Source organism: Mustela putorius, unplaced genomic scaffold, assembly GCF_011764305.1.
Source record: "Mustela putorius furo isolate JIRA1106 unplaced genomic scaffold, ASM1176430v1.1 tig00003909_pilon_pilon_pilon, whole genome shotgun sequence".
Lineage (NCBI taxonomy): Eukaryota > Metazoa > Chordata > Mammalia > Carnivora > Mustelidae > Mustela > Mustela putorius.
Genome location: NW_025422057.1, coordinates 11158408 through 11178109, shown reverse-complemented (window position 1 = coordinate 11178109; position 19702 = coordinate 11158408). Strand labels below are relative to the sequence as shown.

The following is a 19702-nucleotide window of genomic DNA, read 5'->3' as shown; positions in this document are numbered from 1 at the left end:
GGCTCCCCACCCAGCATGGGGCCTCCTCAAGATTCTCTCTCTCCCCCTCCCCACACTCACGCTCTGGATCCAAAAAAAAAAAGGGCAATGGAGGCCAGAAGACAATGGAACAAGACCACCGGAATGCTGGGGAAGGATAAGAGCTGTTAACCCAGAATTCTATAACCAGCAAAAACATCCTTCAAAAATAGAGGTGAAACAAAGACATTTTTCCTTGAACCAAAGCTGAAAAATTCATCACCAACAGATCTGTACTTAAAGTTGAGTTAAATGACTCCATTTAAAAAAAAAAAAAAGAACAGAGCTAGAAATGGTACATACCACAAACACATACAAGACACTTTTTCCTCATTTCCTAATTTATGTAGAAGACAAATTTTTTAAAGATTTTTTTAAAGATTTTCTTTATTTATTTGACAGAGAAGAGAGTAAAAGCAGGGTGAATGGTAGGAAGAAGGAGAAGCAGGCCCCTGCTGAGCAGAGAGCCCAATGCAGGGCTCAATCCCAAGGCCCTGGGATCAAGATCTGAGCTGAAGGCAGATGCCCAACTGACTGAGATACTCAGGCACCCTTTTTTCAAGATTTTATTTATTTGACAGAGAGAGAGAGAGAAAGAGAGAGAGAAGCTTGATCTCAGGGGCTTGATCCCAGGACCCTGGAATCATGACCTGAGCCAAAGGCAGACGCTTAACCAACTGAGCCACCCCAGCGTCCCAAGACAAATGTTTAAAGCAAACAGGGTAATATATTGTGGGCTCTATAGTTTAAGTACAAATGAAGTATAGGACAACAGCAACACAAAGAATGAGGGGATGAATGGAAGTAAACTGCTGTAAAGATCAAGGAACAAAACAGAAATCACAAGGGAAATTAGAAAATATTTTGAGTTGAATGGTGGTAAAAACAAATCAAAGTCTGGAATACAATCAAAGCAGTGATTAGAAGGAAATATATAGCCTTCGATGCTAATATAAGAAAGGGAAGATTTGAAATTAATGATCTGTGCATCCACTTTGAGAAGCCAGAGAAAAATTAAAGCCAAACTAGCATAAAAGGAAATAAGAGCAAAAGTCAATGAGATAGAAAACAGAAAATTAAACAGTTGGTTTTCTGACAAACCACTAACAACACTGATCAAGAATTAAAAAAAAATTAATGAACATTATTATAAATGAAAAGAGATCATTGCTAGATATCCTCCAGACATGAAAAAGAAATTAATATTATGAAAAGCTTTGTTACTGACATAAATTCAATTAAGACTAAATGATTTTGAAACAATTCCTTGAACAATACAACTTATCACAACTGATACACAGAAAAAACTGTTAAAAAAAAAACTAACTATAAATCTTCTCACAAAATGCCAGCCCCCAAACTGGAAACAACCCAAATTCTTACCAAGTGGAAAAAAATATAAACAAATAAAATCAGCAATAAAAAGGAATGAGCAACACACACACACACACACACACACACACACAGGGATGAATCTCAAATGTGTTATGGAGAACAAATAATCAGACACAAGACTCTGCATGAGTCCATTTTTTGGCATATAGAATAGGTAAAACCAATCTACAGTGAAAGAAATCAGGACAGTGGTCACAAAAGGTGAGTGAGGTGGCTAGAAAGACACAAGGGAACTTTCTGGAACAAGTACTTTACTTTCACAGGTGTAATTTAAATGGGTGTGCATTTGTCCACTCAAGTGCACCCTTAAAATCTACATATCTCAGGGTATGTGAAATACACCTAAAAAAAAAGTATACCAAGATGTTTCCACATCTCTCAATGAGCCAACATGTTGTTTCCCCTTAAGATTTGAAACTATGTTTTTATTTAATTATGGTACTTTTTCAGTATCTTTAAATCCACGGTGGGCTCAATCTTTTTAACAGTATTTCACTACAGGAATGTACCACAATTTTATCATTTCTCAATGACGCATACTTTGGTTGTTTTATAAACCTTTTTGTTTAGGACAAACGAAAAACATTTCATTAAAATAAAGCCAAGTTCTGTAAATGAAGAACAATTTTTTCCCAGCTTATTTTGTTGGTGTAAACACACTAAGTTTCAAAAACTCAAAATTTAACTGTGGTTTTTTCAATTAAGAATATAATCAGGAACCACTCAACACAGAAGAAACTTTAGATAAAGGATATTTCTTTTACCCACGTAGATTCCCCAGGCACTGGGACACAATAGAAAGTCTGTCTTTCCAAAGTGGTAGTTCGTGGGGAGTTTAAATCAACTTCTTGTTGAGGCTGTGATATACACAAAAAGCATATTTAAAGTTTTATTAAGAAAAAAACAAAACTTTAATTAGCAAACCACATATTCATGTTATTTGTAAAACCACAGTAAATACTTCACATTAAGAATTAAAAACTAAATACCAAGCCCAAACCCATTTAAAAAAAGGACATAAAATCATTTCACATGCAACCATCAATATACTACCTTCCCTTAAGTCCATAATACATCTCACCCTGTCACAAAATTAAATCTTTTAATAAACAGGATACTTTATTTTTTCAAAGACAAAGCACTATCTCTTTCATAGACCTTATCAGTATCAGCCTATAAAATAGGAACTTAATGAAATATTCATTAGCAGTAACTCTGACATGAGATTTCAGTCAGATTATATTCCCCAGAAAAGGAATGTTCTCCATTTCAAATATGAGAAAATCCTAAGACATAGAAAGAAGCCAAGATGCAATATTAAAATATTACTTCAATAAGCACATATTACTTTGAGCACATATATTACCAAAAAATCTCTTAAAAGTAAAATAAAACGTATACTCCATTTTGGTGGTGGGAGGAGGGACCCAAGCCAAGGCACATCAAGTTTCATCTGAGCTAGTATGTACAAGCAGGGCTTTCTATGTGTTTCTTTCTTTCCAGGCCCAAAGTATTCCTGGTTTGGTGCTTCTACTTATTATTTCTAGCAACACAATACAAACTCTTTGCCTTCAGCAGTGTCACACGTGGACAGACTCACCTATTTTACTTTCCTATTTCCAGATGCTGAGATTACTAGCTTATGGTGATACTCCATTACAGTGTATTGATAGATGAGGCTAATATGACTAAGGGCTCTTCAAATAAGGGACACAGCAACTATCTGTAAAGTTGACACATTAGACTAGGCACCACATTTTACTTTATGGAAACACTCTCAAAGAAAAAAGATATTGGGAGACCTCAAGTTCATTATGTGTTAAGATTAGCAGATCCGGGGCACCTGGGTGGCTCAGTGGGTTAAAGCCTCTGCCTTCGGCTCAGGTCATGATCCCGGGGGTCCTGGGATCAAGTCCCGCATTGGGCTCTCTGCTCAATGGGAAGCCTGCTTCCTCCTCTCTCTCTGCCTGCCTCTCTCCCTACTTGTGATCTGTCAATAAATAAAAATCTTAAAAAAAAAAAAAAAAGATTAGCAAATCCAACTCTCATGAGTTCCCCTAAATAATTATATGAAGTTACATTTTTGTTTTACAGAATCTTTGCAGCAACCTTCCATATTAGGGCTGTTCTGCTGTCCAGACTGGCCCTGAGCTAGGACATTTTAATCAGGCACAGCCTCTACTGTGAGTAAATGTGCTAATATTAGGGTTTACAAATCAATCTCTTGAGGTTTGGGTAAGCAGAAGTCAGACTCCCAGAATGTAAAAAGCCCCACATAATGTGATTAAACTGGGAGTCTGGATCACCAAAGCAGAGAACTAGACCCAGAATGGGGGAGCTCCACCAATGTGCCATCTTTCTACTTAAGCACCTGCTGATCAATCCCTACCTGTGATACTTTGATTTTTTTTCCCCTCAACGACTGACAATTACCACCAGTTTCAGTAGAACCACACAAAAAAACAATTTTTAAAAAATACAGATATACTGTAGTGTCTCTATAACTGCTTTTCTAGTAAGTTTCTACCTCAAGACTATCCCTTTCATAACCACAGTTATATCCAGTGTCCTCTACCTTCTTGCCTCTCCCATTACTGATATGTAAGTTTCCCTTACTTCTCTTTATCAAAGAAAGTTTAAATTTATTAAAAACTTTCTTCCTCCTAAGAAAAAGCTGCAGGACGTAATGAAATTTAATTAAGCAAGTGTTAAGCCCTAAGTTAATCTTCCACTTTTACTTTAAAAGAATTTACCATAACCCTCTAATTTTGAAACCAAGTGTACAGATATAAGGAAAAGAAAGAAATTAGTTATTTACAATACTCCACCTTTTAAGAGATTTTTAAAAGATCAAAAACTTTAACAGAGAAGCTTAAATAAAAGGTAAATAAAACATTTCACATGACTTCTTAGAACTTATTTACACACAAAATAAATACACTTAAGATCAACCAAAAGAAATAAATTCGCTGCTTAAGAAGTTCTTAAGATGTTTTATATATCTTAAGAATACATACCCCACACTCTGCTACATCTCTGTATTTTCCAAAATGAAGGACCTATGATCCAAAACAAAGGATAACAGCATCATGTCAGTATATCTGAATCAAAACTACCATAAACAACACAAGGATAAAATACCACTAATTAGAAACAGAAATTTTCATGAAGAAAAGCAATACATACCCGTGCTTTTGTGTTTCGGTTAACCGTTTCATAAACTCCCATGTAAAACTCAGGGTCAAACATATCTTGAATCATGCAACGAAACTTCACAAAACTGTTAGGTTTCAAATAATGAAGGGGAACTTCATTCAGTGATGGTACCTGAAAGGAAAACAAGTCAATAAAATATTCTTATCTGTAGAATGTTAAGTACATATACAGAGGTTGTATATCCAGAAACACCCCACCCCCCGCACCACCTCCCACCAAGCCCCATTAGGAAGCCAGTGATCTCAACAGTCAACATAACAAAAGTGCTGGACACGAAAGTATTTTTTATGTTCCTCCAAGTTTGTATAATGACATCCGACTCTAACGTAAAAGGATGTTCTTCCTTCAAAACACTTCTCAAGCAGCAGAAAGGCATTTGCTTTGTTGAGCTCTTCGCTTAAGACTAGTACATACCAATTTTCTTTAAATGAAGATAATAAGGATATTCAGGACTCACAATTACTAATTTTTTTGGTCTTAGAAAGTAACACGGTCAAACACTGCCACCTAGAGACTCCAACACAGAAGCACTGACTCGCTTGAATCTAAATTTCAGTTGGAAAAGTGCAAAATCTTTTAATACATATGCACTTAAAGGGGAAGACACTACACATGAATGTATACAGTTTAAAATTTTAGCACTTACTTCAGCAGCACATATACTAAAATTCTGTGTGGATTACCACTCTACTGAAAGAAACTGAAAGCCCAACCCTCTCCTCTGAAAATAGCAATAAACTTACCCATTTAGGAGCGTTATTTTCCTTCAGCTTTTCCTTAAAATATTCAATTACTTTCTTCTCCCAGTCAGGATTAACTCCATTTTGAGCTGAAAGAAAAACAGACTTTTCAGAGCCAAAGGGACAATAGCTGACAAGACTATGTTCAGGTCACAATCTCGTGGAGCGCTGCCACACTGAGCACTCGGGAAGCTGTCCTGTTGAGGGGCTGGGTACAACACCGGCCAGTGCTGGCCTGGCGCAGGCTCTCAGGAGCCAACAACCTAGTTGAGACTTCCCACAGGATGAGATACGAAGCTACCTGGACAAAGCACAGTGCTCTTTGGAAACATTTTTATACACATTTTCCTCTTTATAACTACCCTAAAATGAGAAGGTGTTCTAAAAAATTTTTTTCAATTTGGGAATAATTTCAAACTTTCAAGAAAATCACATGAAGAGTACAAAGAATACTTGGTACTTTCTCCATTTGCTTTCTCTCATCCCTCACATGTACTTTCCTGCCCGTCTGAGATGAAGTTATACACATCATATACCTTTGCGTCTAAGTATTTTCATGTGTGTTTCCTTTGAACAAAGAGATTATCTTAACGTAGCTAACAGTACTGTTACCCACCTCGGGAAATTCAAACCGATACCACACTTTCTCTCTAAACTACCACCACACTCCCAACGCCACCTGACTGCCCTTTCTCCTCGTCAGGGCAGGAGCCAGTCCAGGAGCACGTACTGCTCACAGCGCTCATGTCTCTCTAATCTCCTTCAGTCTGAACAGTCCCTCAATCTTTCCTCATCTGTGTTTTATGGCATTTATGTTTAAGAGGAAGACAAAACCGTGTGCATGGGTGGCTCAGTGGGTTAAGCCGCTGCCTTCGGCTCAGGTCATGATCTCAGGGTCCTGGGATCGAGTCCCGCATCGGGCTCTCTGCTCGGCGGGGAGCCTGCTTCCCTCTCTCTCTCTCTGCCTGCCTCTCCGTCTACTTGTGATTTCTCTCTGTCAAATAAATAAATAAAAAATCTTCCAAAAAAAAAAAAAAAAGAGGAAGACAAAACCTGTAAAAGAAATAGAGAATGCTCACTTTGGGTTTGTCTGATGTCCACTTAGGATCAGACCGCCATTGTGCACAATCAGTCAGACTGTTCCATTAGTGATGCTGTGTCCTTGTAATGGAATCATCTAGAGACAAGAGGTCCGTCTTCCCCTCACTGATGATGTTCACTTTAATCACCCAGTCAGAATGACAGCCAGTCTTCTGACAGTAGGTTACTTTGTTCCCTTTGCAACCATTAAGTAACCTGCCAGAGACACCTGAAGACCATGCAAAAAGTTTTATGACTCTTGCCCCAACCCAGTTATAACAGCCACTGACAACTCTTACCATGAGTGAAAAATGATGAGAAAGGTGTTTCTGATGTCATATTAAAAATAAGAAAACCGGGGCACCTGGCTGGCTCAGCTGGCAGAGCATGTGACTCTTAATCTCAGGGCTTTATGTCCAAACTGCACGTTGGGTATATAGATTACTTAAAAATAAAACCTTAAAGGGGCACCTGGATGGCTCAGAGGGTTAAAGCCTCTGCCTTCGGCTCAGGTCGTGATCTCAGGGTTCTGGGATCGAGTCCCACATCGGGCTCTCTGCTCGGCGGGAAGCCTGCTTCCTCCTCTCTCTCTCTCTCTGCCTGCCTCTCTGCCTGCTTGTGATCTCTCTCTCTCTCTGTCAAATAAATAAATAAATAAATAATCTTAAAAAAATAAAAATAAAAAAATAAAACCTTAAAAAAAAAGGTAAGAAAACCAAGGCTTTGGGGAAAAAATTATGGGAACTGGTCAAGACCAAAGAAAATCACTGCCAGAATCAGGAACACCTATTTTGAGAGAGCGAGCAAACCACGCAGCGAGCCAAGACTTCTGCCATTTATATTCATCACTAGGTGCTCTGCAGATGTGAAGTAAAGGAACTGTCTCTATTTGTTACAGAGCTGATTGTTAGAAATACTCATAAAATCCCACTAACACCATGCTTAGCGGGGATTCCAAACACTTTTACAAAATTGAGCAAAGTCTAGTTCTGGAAAAGGGGCGGGGGATAAACCCCTCAGGTGATTCTGACGTGGAATGAGGGTTCAATTCACTAGTAAACTGGTCCTCGACCACCAGCATTAGAATCACCTGAATAGGTATTAGAAATGCTAATTTTTCAGCCCATCACAGACACACTGAATCAAAAATTCTGGAGGTGAGGCCTAGCAGTTGATGTTCTAAAGTGCCTGCTAAGTGGTTCTGCAGTGCCGGTCCCTTTCTGCTGGCCATGCCCTCCCCGTGGAGCAGCCTGGCACCTAGCTAGAATGGCATGACCCCGAAGTCCCGCTTTCACAAGGACTGGCAATGGTGCATGGCCACATGGTTCAACGAGCCAGCACGGAAAATCCACAGACAAAAGGCCTGACCCAGGGACCCCTCCAGCCCAAAGTGAGGTGCCCCACTGTGAGGCATCACACCAAAATGTGAGCTGGCGGGGGCTTCAGCTCGGAAGAGTTACAGGTGGCTGGCATATACTAGAAGGTGGCATGGACCACTGGGATCTCAGTGGATGCAAGAGGCAAAAAAAGTCCACAGAGTCCTTGAAGGCTAGCACACAGCAGCTGTGGGGTACGACTTGAAGCCCACCCCTTCCCAGGAAGTCCTTGGTCCGTCCCTAAGCAGGGAGAGAGCTCTGCTGAAGACCTCAAACTGGCTACTCAGCTGACATGACCAGTCATGCCGGCATGCAATGTCTAGGAGAAGGAGAAAGCCAGAGGCACAGTGGAGGAGAACTGCAAGGTGTTTTGGCCAGAGTTCACATGGCCCGTGTCCATGCCCGGCTCTGGCACCCAGGCAAGCAAAAAGGGCCAAGGAAGCTGCAGAACAGGATGTCGAGAAGAAAAAGTAAGTGCCATTGGCAAATTGTGACAAAAAATAGTACAAATACATAAAGAAAATGCCCTCTGATTCTGATGCACACTAAAGTCTGAGAACCACTATTACTAATGCCAATAAAGGACTACTGAATTAGAAAAAAAAAGAATATGAGTTTTTGCTTCCACTGAAAATGGGTATTAAAGAAAAGGCCGATACACAGTCATGACAGCACACCAACACTGCTGTTCTGACTGCACTTGTGTAAGATACATGAACACGCTTGGGGAGGCTGGTGGGCTGGCTGGCTCGTTCAACTGGTGGAGCATAGGACTCTTGATCTCAGGGTGGTGAGTTCAAACCCTACACTGGGTGCGGATAAAATAAAGGAAACAAAAAAAGAAAGAAAATGAACAAACAAACATGACCACGCCACCTAAGAGATGCTGAAGCTCCATCAGAGACCGACTGGGAGGCAGGAAGGTGTGTGTATTCAGACTGGATTTTCCCCAAGGCCACCTTACAAGTATCTGGTACTGCTAGACAATTAAAGGACTGCAACAGGTAATTAAAAAAATCAAATGTGCAATAACTGTCCATTATTTATTAAGCCTACGGTGTGCCTGGCACTCCACTAGGTTCAATAAGGACACTGAGAGCTGACAAACTTACAGAAAAGTGGTGAACAGAGAATAACAGCCAAAAGCAAGGAGGTCAAATAATCTCAGAGAGGGCTTCTCGGTGGAGGGGGTACTTGAGCTGGGCCTTGAAAGAGGGGTAGACCTGAAACATGCTGAGGTCTAAGAAATTAGTGTATTCCAGACATAAAGCCAGGACAAGGATGGCACTACCAGATATTCAAGTACACAGAGCAACGTCGGAAGCTACACGTGGCACCTAGGATTAAGTTCTGTCTCAAAATTAAACCATTCCAGAGGAAAACAGCAGACACGGCTTAATTATTTGGCTTAACTGACAGCCCGACCTAACCCACTCGTGAATTTGATTACCCAAGATAATGTAGTCATCATTTTGACTACATTTTGCAAGTTGGGTCACTTGCAACCAAGAATCCTGCTAATTAGCACACGCGTATCACTATCGTTATTTGCTAAGAATTCTTGGCCATCTGAATTTGAGCATTGCCGCACTCAATCACTCAATCTTGATCTAGTTTAAGAGTCAAAGGAACTAGGAAAAAATATATAGGCTCTCACCAACAGTGTATGAGCTTTAGTTGGTTCTACCTTGCCAATACTTGACCTTGTCAATCTTAATCCTAGTCATTCTGCCGGATACATACTGATATGTCACTGTGGTCTTAATATGCATTTTCCTAATGACATTGTACACTTTTCATGTTTACTGACCATTTCAATGAATTCTTTTGTGAGATGCCTAGTCACAATTTTGCCCATTTTTAAAAAATGGTTTTGTTGTGGCATCACTGATTATACTAATTCTTTGTTTATTCTAGACATGTCTTAAGTCAGATATATATGTAGAGCACATTCTTCTCCTAATCTGTACTTTGTTTTTTAATATTCTTTTATGTCTTTTGATAAGAAGTTTTTCATTTTGATGAAGTCCAATTTGCCAAGTTTTTCTTTCATAGTTACAGACCCCAAGGTCATGAAGATATTCTCCTAGGTTTTTTGTTTTCCACATTTAGGTCTGTAACTGACACCAAATTAATCTTTTTGTTTATATTGTGACAGAGGGGTCAAGGCTCATTTTTTTCCAAAAAAGATCCACTTGTTCCAGCGTTAATTAAAAGGCTTTCTTTCTAGCACCGAATTGTTTTGGCATTTGTGTCAAAAATCAACTCATGTACTGTACTTGTTAGCCTATTTCTACATTCTCTATTATGTTAACTGATCTATTTGTCTATCTTTATGCTGCCTTAATACTATAGTCATACTGTGTTAACCACTACAGCTTGCCCTTGAGTCTTAAAATCAAGTACTTAAGTTCTTCAAGTTTGTCTTGATTATTCCCATCCTCAATATATCTAATTTTGAGGACCACTTTATTGACTTCTGTGTAAAGTCTGCTAAAATTTTAGTAAGAGTTGTGTTGAATCTACAGATTAATTTGAGGAGAAGAGACATCTTAACAAAACTGAGTCTTCCAATCTATGAATTCTCCCTGGGAGAGAAAATAAAGGGGCCTACACTCAGATTCCTCCAGACTCGACCTGTCTCTTTTTCCCTTAGGATCCAGCTGTATATCTTCACTATTCTGCTATAATAAACCTTAGCCTTGAATACAAATATATATGGAGTCACAGTAAGTCCTTTTAGTGAATCTCTGAAGATAGAAATGACCCTGGGAACCCCAACACATGAGTATATTAATGGTTCATTTCTTTTAATTGCTGAATAGTATTCCATGGTATAGCTGAATGACAATGTTTCTCCATTTAGTTGTTGAAGAACATTTGAATTGTCTCCAGATCTAATAGCTATGAACAAAAACAAATACAAACACAAACATTTGTCAACAAGTTTTGTGCGAACATAAGCTTTCATTTCTCTAGGTAAAAACCTAGGAATGGGACAGTTGGGTACATGGTAAATGTATGGTTAATTTTTAAGATTTTGCCTGTGTTCAGAAGGGCTATACCATTTCGCATTCTCACCAGCAACGTATTTGAAATCCAGCTGTTTGTATCCTCACCAGAATTTGGTACTGTCACTGTGTTTTCCAATTTTAGCTGTTCTAATAGGTGTGTAGTATCTCATCATGGTTCAAATTTGCATTTCCCTAGTGGCTAATGATACTGAGTTAGTGAAGCATCTATTTAATGTTGGCCCTTTTTACAATTGGGTTAATTACCATTGTGTGTAGGGTTTTTTTATATTCTGGATACAAGTGTTCTCTGGGAATCTCAAACATATTCTCCTAGTCAATAGCTTAACAGTATTTTTTGCAGAACAAAAGGTTTTAGTTTTGATGATTATCAAAGTTTTGTTTTATGCACATCTAAAATCTCATTGCCAAACCCTGAGATCTTCTATTTCTGAAAGCTTTATATGTTTATAGTCTTGGGTTTTATACTTCTATCTGTGACCCATGTTGAGTTAATTTTTGTATAAGGTATGAGATCTTTGGTTAAAATTCGTATTTTTGCAAATAAATATCTAATTGTTCCAATATCTTTGTTGAAAAGATCCTTTTCCATTGAATTACCTTTGTACTCTGTCAAACAATGAAGACAAGGATGAACCTTACAAACATTATGCTGAGTAAAATAATCTAGACACAAAAGAACAAATATTATAGGATTCCACTTACATGAAGTACCAAGAATCAGCAAACTCATCGAAATGAAAATTAGAACAATGGTCCTTAGGAGGACACAGGAAGGAGGGGGAACTGGTGGGGAGGGGTATCTATTTCATCTTGGGTGAGTGTGCATAACATGAGATTGTGGTAGGCAGAATTATGACACCCCCTCCCCAAGACGGCTACATCCTAATCCCCAGAAACTGTGAATATGTTACCGGACAAAGGGGAAATTTAGGTAAAAGATAAAACAGGGAGATTTTCCGGGTGGGTTCAATATTATCACAAGGGTACTGTGGGAAAATGAGACAGAAGCAGCAGTCACTAGTAAGATGAGAAAAGAACTTGAAGGGGGCCTTAACCCAAGAAACACTGGAAGATTCTAGAAGCTGGAAAACAACAAGGAAATAGATTCTCCCTGAAAGCCTCCAGAAAGGAATGCAGTCCTGTTGACAAGTTGATTTAACCCAGTAAGACCCACATCATTCCGGCCTCCATAACTGTAAAATAATAACTTTATGTTGTTTTAAGCCACTAAATTTGTGGTGATTTGCTACAGTAAAAATAGCAAAAAATAGTGTTTTTTGAGGAATTACTCCACTAACTTACTGAGTTAATGTCCATAGAGCTATCTTGTATCATCCTTTCCATGTCCATACAGTCTATAGTATTATCTCCTCTTTCATTACTGGGACTGGTAATTTGTGTCCCACCCCCCTTTGCTAGTCTGGCTATAAACTTGTGAATTTTACTGAGCTTTTTATATCAAAAAAAAATACAGCTTTAGCTTTCATTGATTTTTTTTTTCTTTTGTTTTCAATTTCGTTTATTTCTGACCTATCTTCAGTAGTTCCTTCTATTTGACTTGGGTTTACTTTGCTTTTCTAGTTCTAAGGTAGTAACTCAAATTATTGATTTGAGACATTTTCTTCTAGTAAGTGTACTTAATGCTTCTTAGCACATCTTTGGCTGTATCCCACAAATTTTGATATGCTATGTTTTCATTTTCATTTAGTTCAAATATTTTTAAATTCCCTTTGAGACTTTTTGATCCACGGATTGTTTAGAAATATTATTTCCATGAGTTCGAATTTTCTTGTTATCTGTTACTGATTTCTAATCTAACTTCATTATGGTCAGAGAACATACCTGATGACTTCAACTCTTTAAGATCTCTTAATGTTTGTTTTACAGTCCAGGATGTGGATTATATTGGGGAATGTTCCACATACACTTGAAAACAGTGTAATATCCTGCTGATGTTGGTGGAGCATTCTACAAATGGTAATTAGCTGTACTTGGTTGGTGGTAGTGTGCAGGTTTTTTTAGATCCTTATTTTCTGTTCACTAGTTCTGCAGACTACTAAAAGAGAAGTGGTAAAATCTCCAAAACAGATTTCTCTTTTTCAGTTCTGAGCTTTTACTTCATGCATTCTGAAGTTCTGCTGTTAGGTACATGTACACTTACATCTTCTTAGCAAACTGTTTTATCATTGTATGATGTTATCTCTTGTTCTCTTCTCACACAACCTTACACAACCTTTCTTAAAAAATATTTTTAAATTTAAGGGGCATCTGGGTAGCTCAGTCAGTTAAGCATCCATCCGACCCTTGGTTTCTGCTCTGGCTGTGATCTCCGGGTCCTGGGATTGAGCCCTGTGTCAGGCTCCACACTCACTGTGGCATCTGCTTGAGATTCTCTCTCCCTCTGACCCTCCCACTCATGCTCTCATGCTCTAAAATGGTCTTTAAAAAAATATATTTTTTTTTAATTTAAAATGAGGAGTCCACTAAAGAGGAAGATCTGAGATCCTAGAACACATGAACACAATGGGGGAAAAAATCCAAGCATTGCAAACAACAAACCTAAAAAGCAACTGGCACAAATTAAGAGGAATAATCCAGAGGGCGAAGCTGAAAAACACCCACAAAGAAATCATAGTTCTCAGTAAATAATATGAATGAAATGCTGGAAGAACTTGATAAAAATGTCAAATTTCTGCTCAATAAGAATGCAGTAATATGGGACGCCTGGGTGGCTCAGTTGGTTGGACGACTGCCTTCGGCTCAGGTCATGATCCTGGAGTCCCGGGATCAAGTCCCGCATCGGACTCCCAGCTCCATGGGGAGTCTGCTTCTCTCTCTGACCTTCTCCTCGTTCATGCTCTCTCTCACTGTTTCTCTCTCAAGTAAATAAATAAAATCTTTAAAAAAAAAAAAAAAGAATGCAGTAATACAAATATAAGTAAGTTAAATTTTAACACAGTCCTGCTCAATAAAATACACATACACCTGAAAGCATGGCTTCAAAATACACAAAGCAACAACTTCCAGAACTAAAGAGAAAAACTAAACAGAAACCACAATTAGAGACTTTTAACAGAGCCCTCTCAGAAACATATATCAAAAGCATAAACACATATCAAGCATAAACAGAAAAATAACTATACAGCAGGTATGAAGATAATAAGCTCTCCAATAAATACAAATATTCAGGATACTGCTTTAGCACATGTGACGTTCACAGAAAGTTCTATGTGCTAGTCATAGAGAAAACCTCAATAGATGCCAGGTATATATTCTCTGTCCAAAATGTTGACAAGAACTCCTGACAAAAGGAAAGCTTAATATACAAACACCCTTATGTCTACAATGATTTATTTATTTGAGAGAGAGAGAGAGAGAGAGCAAGCACAGAGGACGAAGGAGCAGCAGACTCCCTACTGAGCAGGGAGCTCTCCACCAGGCTCAATTCCAGGACCCTGAGACCATGATCTGAGCCAAAGGCAGACACTTACCCAGCTAAGCCACCAGGTGCCCCTTTACAATGATTTTTTTAAAAAACAAAGAAGCCCATACTAAAAAATAATCCGGAGAGAGGAATTTGTAGGGTAATTACGAAATTTTCCCAGATGGCTAACAAAGAAAACTACAAGGGTTAATGTTTGTGGGTTACTAAGGTGGTGTTCAGAGAGAAAGTTATAGATTCAAATACAATTTATCAAGTACCAAGAAAGAGTGGAAATGGATGAGCTTCAGTTTAAGCTGAGTTGAAAAAGGGGGCACCTGGGTGGCTCAGTCGTTGAGTGGGCTGCCTTCGGCTCAGGTCATGATCCCAGCATTCTGGGATCAAGCCCCACATTGGGCTCCGTACTCTGTGGGAGGCCTGCTTCTCCCTCTCCTACTCCCCCGACCGTGTTCCCTCTCTCGCTGTGTCTCTGTCAAATAAATAAATAAAATCTTGGTGGGGGTGGTGGGGGGAGGATGTGTAGAAGAGGCTAGAAAAAGAAAATAGAGCAAATTCAAAGAATAAGAAAAATAACAGAGTTAAGGACAAACATCAATGAAGTGGAGAACAAAAATACTAATAAAAATCATTAATATTAAGATGGACAAATTTTTTTGGCAAGACTGTTCAGAAGAAAAACAAAGAAGATCCAAAAGAAAGAACTGTACAAATAAGTAAAAGCAGAAGACAGAATACAATACTAAAAGAAACAAATAACTATACAAGAACAAAATTAAAAAAGGGGAAATGTTATACAGATAACAGAAATATTAAAAAACTGTGTGAAATATTATGAATTAAAAATATATTTGAAAATTCAGGTGAAATGGATAAATTTTTTAGAAGATTTTTATTTATTTATTTAGTTTTGTAAGAGAGAGCGGGCCCACGGGGTGTGTGTGTGGGGGGAGCAGACTCCCTGCTGAGGAGGGAGCTCCATATGGGGATATAGGACCTGATCCCAGGACTTTGGGATCATGACCCAAGCTGAAGGCAGATGCTTAACCAACTAAGCCACCCGGGCACCCAGAAATGGATAAATTTTGAAAGAATATAAGCTGCCAAAAAAGGCCAAGACTGGCAGAGTTCATATTGTTACCACAACTTGGTCAAAGAACATCGTATGTTTAATATCGATATGAAAGGGAAAAAAACTGCTGATTCTTCCTCTCGATTCCATGAAGTCCCAAGTCCAGATAATTTTGCATTTTGAAGCAAAGTTCACAAAAGATAAAGATGCAAAAATCCTACATAAACTGTTAACTGAATCCAATGGAGTATTCAAAAAAAAGAAAAATTAGACCAAGCGGTACTTATCCCAATACAAAAACAGTCTATTATCTTTGAGTGTAACCTAGGACATTGAAAGATTAAAGAAAAGGGGCACCTAAATGCTTCAGTGGGTTAAATGTCTGCCTTCAGCTTGGGTCATGATCTCAGGGTTCTGAGATCAAGCCAGGTATTGGGCTCCCTTCTCAGCGGGGAGCCTGCTCCTTCCTCTCCCTCCACCTGCGGCTCCCCAGCCCATGCTCACATGTGCACACTCTCTTCCCATCAAAAAAAAAAAAAGAAAAGAAAAAATATAACCCTCTCGGGGACAGGAAAATAGGTATTTAATAAAGTATAAAACCTATTTTATGATGAAAAATTATAAGTTATGGCTTGATAGTAAACTCTGGAGTGTAAGAGAAACCATTTGGCCTTGATTCTTGAAACACTGTCCTTAAAGCAAAATAATTTAATGACAGGATTGGGCTTCCTTCCCTACTGGTCCAAACACACTAGCCAGGCCTGCAGGGAAAGCGATTACACCATCATAATAACGCACATGTTATTCACTGGGTTTTGACCTTTATAATATGATAAGATAAAGCACTAAAGTACTGTAAACTAGTAATGCACAATGACTGACACGAATGAGACAGAAGTAATAGAAGGTCGTAGAGATACTAATTTTCTCATCTTATGGAACAGAAACCCTGAAATAGGATCTAAAGTTGCTGGATAGAAGAAGTAATTTTAGAATATGCCTTTACATTCAAAAGGAAAGCAATCGAAGAATTAAAAATAAGTGAAAAACCAACAGCTTCCCACTAAGATAGGAAAAAGGCAAGGATGTCCCTCTCACCACTCCTTTTCGACACTACTAGAAGTCAAATTAATGCAGTAAGACAAAAAAAGGAAATAAAAGGTATACTGAGAGAGAAGAAAAAAATAAAAGTGTTCACAGATGAGATGTTTCTACATAGAAAACCCAAAGGGAATCCACAAAAAAACCTCCCGGAACTAATAAGCAATTATAGCAAGATTGCAAAATGCAAGGTTAATGCACATGAGTCAATCATATTCCTACATGCTATCAGTGAACATGTAGAGTTTGAAATTAAAAACACATACCATTCACATTAGCATCCCCCAAAATGAAATTCTTGTGTATAAATCTAACAAAATATGTACAAGATCTGTATAAGGAAAACTATAAAATTCTGAGAAAGAAATTCAGGAACCACATAAATGGGGAAATATTCCACATTCGTGGATAGAAAGATTTAATATTTTCAAGTCATCAGTTCTTCCCAGCAAAAACTCAGCTAAGTGCCTTTGCTTGGACAGTAAATCTTAAATGGTCCAGAACAGTCCAAAGTTGCTTAGGGGGTAATAAGCATCCCCCAACCCCTGCGTGGCAATCTACAGTCCCACATGCATATGACAGATTTTAAATAAACAACACAGTGATTACAAAGATGAAGGAACAAAATTTGAATCATTCAATTCTATCTTCTATGAGGTAACTTGGGAGTGTTCAGTAGTGTTTAATATATAAAACAGTGTGAGGGCACCTGGGTAGCTCAGTGGGTTAAAGCCTCTGCCTTCAGTTCAGATCATGATCCCAGTGTCCTGGGATCAAGCCCCACATCAGGCTCTCTGCTCAGTGGGGAGCCTGTGTTTTCCTTTCCCTCTCTCTCCCCCTGCCTCTCTGCCTACTTGTGATCTCTTCCTGTAAATAAATAAATAAATCTTTTTTTTTTAAGTGTGAAATAAGAGGTATAATAAGTGCAAATTTTAGCTCATACATGAACTATTTCACTAAATTTGAATCATAGATTTAATACTGAAATGTATTCTTCTCAGTTACTTGCTTTGTAACTAAAGAATGAATCAATAAAATACACAAACATCAGGGGCATGATTTGGTAACTGCCTCACTTATGTCTTTTGCAGTTGCCTGTTCTGTTAGAATTCACTTATTAATTATCAGACAATTATTTCCTTTTTGTACTGCAAGAACTTGGGAAGTTATTTTTGTTCAAAGAATTCATTATACAATTAACACAAAAATTTTCAAATCTCCTGTGTGGTACCCACCAACATGAAACAACATCCAGAGTGATACCAAACAAAAAAATACTCAAAAATGGGGGAGCAGGGGACAGAGGAAGGTGATAAAAGCAATGCCAGAACCATTTTGAAATGTGGAATACCCTAAGCATTGTATATGGCTCTATTTACTGATTATTACTGAAAATAATTCTGTAGTAAAAAGGGAAGTATCTTTAAAAAATGATCCAGGGAGCCAAATATGGTCCTGATTAAACAGTCTAGTTCTAGAGTCTATAATCTTAATTATCTCTATTATCAAAAGAACTAAAAGCACTACAGATTCAATGCAATTTCTACCAAAATGCTGTCACTTTTTGCAGAAATGGGCGATTTGATTCTAAATTTTTATGGAAATGGGAAGGACTCTGAAGAGCTAAAACTGTATCAAAAAAGAACAAAGTTGAAAAGCTCACATTTCTTGATTTTACAAGACCAGTGCTCTAACCCCTGAGCTATGGAGCCTTCCCCTACATTTCTTGATTTTAAAACTTACTGCAAAGCTACAGTAATTAAGACAACATGGTACTAGCATAAGGATAAACATATAGACCAATAGATGGAATTGAAAGTTCAGTAAAGCTATACATCTATGATCCAGTGGTTTTTTTTGACAAACGTGGCAAAACCATTCACTGGGGAGAGAGGTCTTTTTGACAAATAGTGCAAGAGCTTCCAGGTTGGTGAATGCATTCCCTGCTGGGAGGTAGTAACATGTTCCCTGGAGACAGAAGCGAGAGGTACCATCCAAATCTCACCCTATGTCCCTCTTCATCTGGCTGTTCATCTGTAAAGTTCATCATATCCTGTATAATAAACTGGTAAATGTAAAAAATAAACCAAAACCAAATGATACTGGGACAACTAACTATCCACATGCAAAAGAATGAATCTGGATCCCTACCTCATACCTTATATTAAAAACTAATCCAAAATGAATCAAAGATCTAAATCTAAGAGCTCAAGCCACAAAACTCTTAGAACACAAGTATAAATTTTTATGACCTGGCATTAGACCATGGGTTCTTAGATTTGGCCATCAAAGGGAAAAGAGATAAACTGGATATGACTTTGTCAAAATTTAAAACTTATACAAGTAAAATGTTATGAAAGCTTTTCTGTTGCTTTCTGTCCTTTACATAAATTATAGTATATTACGTACAAAAAAATTAAAACTTACATCAAAAGACACTACCAAGTGAAGACAATCCAAAAAATGGTAACAAACATTTGCAAATAATATATATCTGACAAGTCTAGTATGCAGAATATTTTAAAAAGTCATATCTCAACAATAAAGACAAAAACCTAAAGGATTTGAATACACATTTCTCGAAAGATATACAAATGACCAACATGCATATTGAAAAGGCTATTATCATTAGTCAGTAGGGAAACGTTAATCAAGGAGTTACCACTTCACACCCACTAGGATGCCTATAACAAACAAAACAGCAGAAAATAACAAGTGTTAGATATAAGAAAGTGGAAACCTCACAAATTACTGATGAAAATTTAAAATGCTACAGCCACTTGGGACAATAGTTTGGCAGTTCCTCAAAGAATTAAACATAAAATTACCTTATGACCCAGCAAGCCCATTCCTAGGTATATTACCAAGAGGACTTAAAACATACATTCACACAAAAATTTGCACACGGATGTTTACAGCAGCACTATTCACAATAACCAAGAAGTGGAAACAACCAAGGGCAATTCATCAATGAACGGATAAAGAAGATGTGGTACATCCACTCAATGGAATATTATTTTCAATCATAAAAAGGAATGAAGTGATGATATACGCTACTGCATGGTTGAACTTTGAAAATCTTGTGCTAAGTGAAAAGCCAGACACAGAAGTCCATAGTATTATTCCATTTACATAAATGTCCAGACTAGGTAAATATTAAACAGAGGTAGACTGATTACCAGAGAATGGAAGAAGGAGCAATTGGGAGTGATTGGCTCACTGGCACAGGA

General features: G+C 38.0%; 1 protein-coding gene and 1 pseudogene across 2 annotated transcripts in view; one reads left to right on the top strand and one right to left on the bottom strand.

The window, feature by feature from the left end:
- Positions 1-19702, bottom strand: part of LOC101684981 (minichromosome maintenance complex binding protein) — a 48862-nt gene that overhangs the window by 23163 nt on the left and 5997 nt on the right. For both annotated transcript variants that reach the window (XM_045068773.1, XM_045068774.1), the window contains exons 2-5: positions 5373-5458; positions 4600-4740; positions 4431-4472; positions 2169-2270 (exon numbers count right to left, since the gene is read on the bottom strand). In XM_045068773.1, coding sequence (XP_044924708.1) covers positions 2169-2270; positions 4431-4472; positions 4600-4740; positions 5373-5458 — 371 coding nt within the window. The remainder of the gene's footprint in view (positions 1-2168; positions 2271-4430; positions 4473-4599; positions 4741-5372; positions 5459-19702) is intronic.
- LOC123388696 lies at positions 7679-8299 on the top strand (annotated as a pseudogene).